The following is an 8,187-nucleotide window of genomic DNA, read 5'->3' on the forward strand; positions in this document are numbered from 1 at the left end:
ACCATATGACGTCATGCCCAGTATATAAACTGGGGGGAGCTGGCTGTGGGGGGACCGCTGCTCAGGAACTGGCTGGGCATCAGTCGGTGCATGGTGAGAAATTGCATTGTGCATCACTTATTTTGTATATTCTTTTATCATTATTATTATTATCTCTTCCTCTGCTGTCCTATTAAACTGTCTTTATCTCAAGCCACAGGTTTTACTTTTTTTTTCTGATTCTCTTCCCCATCCCACTGGGGCAGGGGAGGGTGAGCAAGCAGCTGTGTGGTGCTTAGTTGCCAACTGGGGTTAAACCACAACAATGAGATGGGCTAACTGAAGAATGGTAGTGTTGTAGCATTTCTGTGCTGAGGAACCAACAGAAACTTGTTTTTTTGCACTTCTTTTAACCACTTTTCCCATCACTTTTCCTATATGTTAATCACAATAATTTCTGAAATGTTTCTCAAAGCTTTTGGCCAACTTGAAAATCCACATTTAGTAAAAACATCTGAATTCCACAGTTACTTTTAAATTTCAGCTTTTGTTTCATGAAAACTACGTGTTTTCACCAAAATAAAGAAATTGTTTGCCCTTCTCTCATGACAATTTTAACCAGCTTTAGAACAAGATGAGCAAAACACTCTTCTTCCTTCTCCACTCAGCAACTGTGTCAAGGGAAATAAGTCTTTCCACCCCCACTTAAATCCCCTGTTACTCTTTCCAAAATTTTCTTCAAGTTCATAGCTTCCAAATACTTGTGGACAGTGACATTATCTCCTCCTTTGCCTTGGTCCCTCTGATGTCCTAATCATCTGTGTCCTTTCTACCCCCATGGGTTCTTTCCAATCTATCATCTCACCTGGCACTGGTGAGGGATGAGGATAACATTAATATCAGGGGGACATATGGAACCAGCTGGAAGAGTGCAGGACCATCTAATGGAAAACCTTGACTGTCAGAAATCCTGCAATAACTCCTTTAAGAAATAAAGCCTTGCCATCTCAAAATCTCAGCAGCTTGCAGGAGACAAGAGATATTTTAGTTTTTGCTTGGATGAGACTACAAGGGAGGGGAAAAAAAAAAAGTGCCTGGCTGAGCTGCTATTTCTGTACCTGTTAATGGATGCTGTTGGCTGAAATAAATCTGAATGTGGGCTGCCTCTTCAGCGCAACGTACGGGCTGCAGAATGGCATCGCCTTGTGCCTAGAGCCCCCTTTTCTGCTATTACCTCAAATAGTCAGCAATAAAAGTTTATTTACCAATAAAGACTGATGAAATCCTTTCTGGATTGGGGAAAATAAAATATTTTACAAGGAAGAGAGGGTTGCAGTGCCTGGCATGGAGGGTGCCAACTTCTGTTTTCCTCCTGCCTGGTGCCTTACACAGGCATTGGCCTCATGAAGCCAAACACCACCCCTCCTTTGAGCTTTCTTGGTTAATTGCCACCTCTGTTCCAACTGAGTTTCATGCTCTACCTATTGAGAAAGCAGAATTTTCCTCACCTTAGTCACGCGGGTCTCCACACTAAGAATATTTATACATCCAATTTAGACGTGTTGGAAAGAGTTACATCACCTCAAGAACCGGGCATGCCTTTTCGATGAGATAATGACTGTAGGTCGGTCATACTGGAAGCCCAAATATTCCATGGGAGATGGAAATCTGAGCAACTTTGAGACTAAGAAAAAAGGGAAACAAAACAGATGGAGAGCAGCAAGGGGCAGAGTCGCTGGCAGAGGCTTGGGGCACGCAGGTTGCTCCTGCAGCTCTGAGTGTCATGTGAAAGGGTTCCAGCTGGACCGTTTCTGGGACTGTGCCTCCGTCCCCACGAGTAGATGGCAGAAAGACAATGGTGAGAGGAAAAAGCAACAGCAATCAGAAGAAGATGGGAAAGATTCTGATTTTATACAGGGTGATAGGATGAAACATGATAAAAAAAGGAGGAATAAAGAACACCGTATGGAAATCCAGTGGAGTACTCCTATTTGGCATTTCACATAATTTTGGCTGGCTATACTTTTTTTTTCTGAAGACAATGAGTTGAGATCCTTGATCAGGCAATCCCTCATTCTCCATGCTTTAGCTGTTTGTTTTTTTCTCCCTGACATTTATTTTTTGTAATTTGTGAAAAAAATCACAGCTTGTTCCATGTGATGGGGGTGGGTGTTATTTCTATTTTTTAATTTAAGTGGTCATTTTCATTGCCCAGTGGAATATATTTTCTAATAAGAGAATATTTTCCCTCATAAAAAATATCCAATTTTAGAACAGAAACATTTATGATTTTGAAATGCTGTCTTAAAGAGGCCCACAGAAAATGATGTCTGGTCCCCTATGAAATGCAGTGGAAAGATACCGCTCTTCTGATCTAGCTGTATTAACAGTCCTGGGAGACATTTTGTAGAAGTTTCAATCCCAATTTCAATTTCAAATTCAATCAATTTCCACATGTACTAAAACAGTGTGTGAGGACAGGATCTTCAAGGATGCAGCCTGCTCCGAGCCTCAGACTGACCTGGAAAGGAAAACAGTCCTCTTCTCATGTGGACACTGTTTTGTTTTTGTCTTTTGCTTTTCCTCCACTTATCCAGAATTAGAAACTGTTGCGTACTTAACACCAGATGAACAAACTGCATTGTGAAACAACTAGGAAAAGCAGAAGCTTGGAGAGAATATATGCCTGTTTAGATTTCCAACAAAGCATACTTCCACACGCAAGCACGGACACGTTACTCGCAATTATCCACCATCTGACACAGCAACCCTATAGTTATTACCCCAGCATCAAAGCAATCTCTGCAGAGGTATAAAACCTGCCCTGGGTGAGTCCTGCTTGTTTTGGAGGCTGCAAGACCTATAAAGGATGAAGACTTCTCTTCTTGTCGTGCTCATCGTAACCCTGTGCACCGAGAGTGGTGAGTCTCCAAGGATTGCTTTGCACTAGCGAGACCCCCAGAGTTGGGGCATGTCTTTGATATTGCAGGATGACAAGGTGATTTTGCAGCATGAATGGTAAAGCTGAAGGGTCATTAATCTCTAGAGAATATTCCAGTCCTCAGGATAAGAAGCCAGGGGACTTATCCTCACCAGAAGTTGGAAGGATGCTGAGGAGCTGAAGTGGGGGATGAGATACCCACCTCACTAGTCCCAGCCCTTGGAATGGCTCAGTGTAGGCAGCTGAGAGCCCTCGGTGCAGCTCCATGAGAAGGGGGATTAGCTGAGGGATATACAGAGCTGGACACCAAAGGGCAAGAGGTACAATAAAGCTGCAAATTTGACATATAACTAACTACAGCCTGATTATTTTTTTTTCACTTGCTTGTTTATTGGTTGCAATTACAAACCATCATTACCTAAATTGGTGGTGATGGGCATGCCACAAGAAGACACAATTCTGGCTCCCATCTCTTTCTTGCAGCTTGTCGCTTTGAGGTGCAACTTTGCCGACGTTGACCTCGGGTCTGGGATGGAGACACAGAGTCCCATTCTCGTTCTGATAACTGGTGGCTGTTTCTTTTGGGAAAGATGCACTGGGAACATGCACTTTAACTCTGCCTGGCTGGGTTCTGCCAAGGACTGCTGTCTGTGCCTCTGGAAGATGCCCCATTTGCACAGGAGTGAGCTGTGGGTCAGGCAAGGAACAGAGGTTGCAGCCCTGAATATCCCTCTGACTATTCCAGGGGTAGAGTTGATTTCCTCAGCTTGGAGGGCTTTTGCATTATTGCAAACTGAATTTTTCTCAGGCTCTGCTGTAGGGCTTTACCTGCAAATTACTGGCCCTTCTGGTCCTGATCTAGCAGAGCACTTAGGCTCATACTTAATTTGAGGCTGTAAATGCTCTTACTGTGGGACTTCACAGGCTTTAAATTTGCCATGTGCTAAATCATTGTGCTCAACCGGGTTGAGAAAGTTGAGGGAAATAAAAGGATTCTTTCCTGCAGCTTATCAACTGTAATCACATTTTTTAAAAAGATCACGTAATGAGACAGCAAACTTACCAAAGGAGTTCGTGAAAATTAACACATACGCAGCACAGCTTCACTGTGCAATCTAGCCAGAAGGCTGGTTGCTGTTCCAATTAATCCTGAACCTGACTGATTTTAACGGTGTAAATCCTGCATCCTCCGGCACTTGCACTTGCTAATGCTTTACATGTGTAAGTTGTTTAGCTGGGTGGCTCAAATTATTCACATGAAAATGTTGCTCTGAGGAATATTCTTTTTCGGTTAGAGCAGAGGTCTTGCTAGGCACAGACAGGAGACCTCCAAAGGCAGCCTAGTTTAACCCCAGGTTTGCATCCTGAGTGGGGCACATTTCTAAAGAAATATTGTTCCCTTCCCCACTCAGCCCTCCTTACAACAGATATCTCAACAGATACAATAAAATCAGAAGTGTTTTCTGGTAGCATGAGCAACTGTTGTTCTTACTAGGATAGAGGATCAAAATTGTCCTACCTGACTTCAGGGTCTTAACTGAGCTACCAGGTTAGGAGCCCACATGCCTCCAGAGTCCTCTACAGTAAATGTGAGTGAGAGAGAAAGGTCCTGAGCATGGAGAGATGTTGGCAAACTCACCCCTGCAGATGCTTGCCCCCTCCCTGGGACAGAAGAGTCCCAGGACAACTGTACTCTTAAATCAGCAGCTTTGGGAGGTTGGGATGAAACAGGACTTGGGCATGTAACAAGCTCCACTGTTTCCTGCATAGATTCAGGAAGTTTTTCTAGGAATGGGTTTGATTAAAGAAGCTGCATTAATTAAGGAATAAAACGAGTGACATGTCTGGAAAACCCAGTTGTGTTAATTAAGGAATAAAATGGGTTACATATCTGGAAAACCCAGTCTGGGGACTCTGCTCTAGTATACGGTTATTCTGGGAGGAAAGGGTTGTTCCCAGTGCGGTGGAGCAAAATGTGCCTGTGCAGGGTTTGCACAAGAAAAGAGACTGAAGCCACACTGTTTTGAGTGCAGATAGTCTAAAGGAGGGTCCCAGACTTGGAAAAAAAAAAAAAAAAGTAGCTTGCAGTGTCAGGAGAATACTGAATGCAAGAGCCAGGCAGGACAGCTAAGAGTCTGCAGATGGAAATGACCATGACTAAGGTAGGAAGCAAATTGCAAGTCTTGGTATCAAGTCAGAGTGAGCTGGGTGTCAGGCCTGAGGCTTTTGAAATCATAAGGGTGATGGGATCTGAGTCACTGCAAGCCCAGTTGCCTGACCTCTGTGTCCTCTGCTAGCTGCTCTTCAGTGAGAGACGACACAGGGAGAGTAGGATCTGCAAGGACTACAGACCACAAGAGGCAATTGATGGTCAGTCCTGGGCGGCTATGGAAAGGGCAAAGGGGTTGTTAGCTGGAGTGGGGAGAAAAGACAGTTTCCACAGAGACAGAGAAGGATGAATAGTGCCCTAAGAGGCATTTTTGTGGCTTCCTATGAAATACAGTGCACACCCTGGTCATCTGGGTCACGGTCAGAGCTGGGGCCAGGTCTGGGCTAGTAGGACATTAGGGAGCAGAGAGCCTGTTCGGGCCAGATTAGTTTGTCTAAGGTCAAACAAGGGCAGCAATGAGGTTGGGACATTGCTGGCAAAGACACCAACAAGGGCAAAGAAGCCTGGGCAAAGGAAGAAGAGTGAGGGAGATAAAGAGCAAGGAAGGCAAAGGACAGTGCTGGTACAAAAATAAGACGGGTATTAACTGGCCATAGACAGGCATAACCTGGAAATAAGAATGAGCCTAATTCCCGGTGGGTGACATTACTGCGGGAGTGTTTGCTCCAGATAAACAGATGAGTAGGAAATTCCCCTTATCATGCAAAGAAACCTTCCCTGAGGATCTCTTTGCTATGAATGACTGCTTTAGCTTACTTGAGTGCAAGCTGTTTTCATTCATTCGTATTAGCACAGTGTTTGCAGATGCCCAGTGTTACAGATGTACACATTTTGTAGTGTCAGGCAGTCATCACCCATGGACGGCTCTAAAAAGGAGTCTGCTGCAGCCAAGGAGGTGGTTTGCTGAGCCCTGTCTTCTACAGGTCCAAGATTGCCTTCCAACTCAGGAGAGCTCTGAAAATGAACCAGCCAAATGCAAGCATCCATCTTCCCAGCAAACACTGAGAAGAAGATCTAGGTCACTTGTCCCTCAATTGAGATATGTTGTGGGGGCATGCAGTAAAATATTCATGCCTAGTATGGCCGGGGGGGTTACTCTTAGGTGTGTGCCTCCCTTTTTGTACTCACAAAGATTTTTTTAAATGATTCACTGTTGGTCTATGTGCTCTGAAAAAGGATGTATAGGTCAGGACTCTTCAGATGACTTAAAGAGGACGTGAAAGAGTGTGGACAGGAATCCACTGGACTCTTTCCATACAAGAGCTAGTGGCCAGCAAGCGGGGCTTAGAGGAGCCAGGTTGGAAAGAAACCACAACAGCTTCATGCTGCAAGTGGTATTAGACTTGGGAGCTCCTTCCAAAAGCACACGGGGGATGCCAGATGTTTAAATGGATTCAAGAGAGACTCAAGTAAGTACCCAGAAGGAAGATTCCTTGAGGGTTACTACATGAACAAACCACATCACTGTCAGGAATCTGAGCTTAAAGTAATTTGGATTGAGGAGAGTCGCTGGGGCCAAGTTTCATACACTCTGGCCGCTGGGCTTGACAGATCCTCCATCTGGACCAGCACCACCAGTTTTGTGCTGCTACAGATATTTCTAGAGGTGATTGATGAGTGTTGTGTGCTTCTTTTGCAGCTTTCTCCTTGACATGTTTCACATGTAAAGATGCATCTTCCAATATACATTGTCTCAGTACAACCACATGCTCTGACCATGAGAAGTACTGTCTCACAACCTATTCTACCACAGGACTCGGTAAGTGTGAAGCTTTTCTAAGGCTCTGATGAGAAGATGGGGTTCAGTTTAGGCTGACTGCAGAGCCTCCTACCACCATGAGGTGTGGTGGAAGAATTAATGAGGATCACAGCACACAGCGAGCAAATCTTACAGCAGGTGGGAACTCAGCATAGCCCGTCTCTGTTGCAATATATTGTAGCAATACTGCACTGCTGATTAAACACACTCAGGAATGGGGGACATCATTGGAAGTGAGGGGATTTCTCTGCACAAACCCCTTGTCTCATCTCCAAGCTCAAATATACACTCATGAGGTGGTGGAATTGGAAAGGGCCACGTAGTGTGGAAGGAGCAATCCCAAGGCATGGTGATGATGATGTCTTGCAATCTTGCACTATACAAATGCATTAGATCTCCAAATTCTTGCCCTGTGTTGCACTCCGCTCACCCTGAAAACAGCAGGGGAGTCGTAAGGCCTGTAGATAGTCTCCATAGGTCACATATACACAAATAACGATGCAGTGTGATGAAGCGCAAGGGAAAACCAACAGCATTAAGTACAGAACAACGTATTCCCCACTGGATATTGCACAGCCAGTCTATCATTGAAGTCTGTAAAAAATATACATAATAAAAAACCTGACTTTTCTTTCTGTTTTCTTTCTCCCCCACTTCAGGCAATGACCGTAACCAGCGTATTACCAAGAAATGTTCTGCATTTTGCCCAACAATTGACCTGAATATCGGCATAGCCGGTGTTGCTACTAGCTGCTGCGAGACTTCCTTGTGCAACATCAGTGGTGCCAGCAGTGTGAAAACCAGCTACACTATAATAGCTCTGGGAGTCTTGGCCAGTCTTGCTTGCATCCTCCGGCTGGGTTTTTAAAGGGGCTGGTGGGGAAAAAGGAGTTGCTTGGCCTTGCGTTGCAAGGGATCAAAGTCGCACCTGTACAGTGTGAATGCTGCCCTGTTTTGCCTACCTGGAAGGTCACATCCCATCAGCAAATATTTTTGCTCTTTCTGTGCTCTGATGACAATGCATAAGAGCACAGCTCTACCTCAAAATGGTGTTTGGAAGAAGAAGGCATGATGTGGAGCCCTGCATATGCAGACTGGCACCATATAGTCACCATCTCTCCTATTATTGGCCTTTATAACTCTGTGCATTTTTTCACCTTCATTTTGTCCCTGCTATTCTCTTGTGCCATTTTTTCCCTTTATACCATTTTCTGCCCTGTATCATTTTGCTCTGATGAAGCCTTTAATATTAGAGTTGTTAAACAGAAGCTGGGCACAATAAAGTGTTATTTTATTCTATTGTGTGACTGTGTGGTACGGTACATCAGGCGTAGCGGC

General features: G+C 44.5%; 1 protein-coding gene across 1 annotated transcript; it reads left to right on the top strand.

Moving 5' to 3' along the window:
- The first annotated feature begins 2,357 nt into the window (after positions 1-2,357).
- On the top strand, positions 2,358-8,148 carry LOC104020594 (lymphocyte antigen 6E). The gene is made up of 3 exons (XM_009474034.2): positions 2,358-2,900; positions 6,730-6,849; positions 7,509-8,148. Exons 1-3 carry the CDS (start codon positions 2,849-2,851, stop codon positions 7,715-7,717), a joined length of 381 nt encoding a protein of 126 aa, XP_009472309.2. The 5' UTR covers positions 2,358-2,848; the 3' UTR covers positions 7,718-8,148.
- The last annotated feature ends 39 nt before the right edge of the window (positions 8,149-8,187 follow it).

Source organism: Nipponia nippon, unplaced genomic scaffold (genome assembly GCF_047370975.1).
Source record: "Nipponia nippon isolate SJK-2023a ecotype South Korea unplaced genomic scaffold, ASM4737097v1 scaffold_1, whole genome shotgun sequence".
Taxonomy (NCBI): domain Eukaryota; kingdom Metazoa; phylum Chordata; class Aves; order Pelecaniformes; family Threskiornithidae; genus Nipponia; species Nipponia nippon.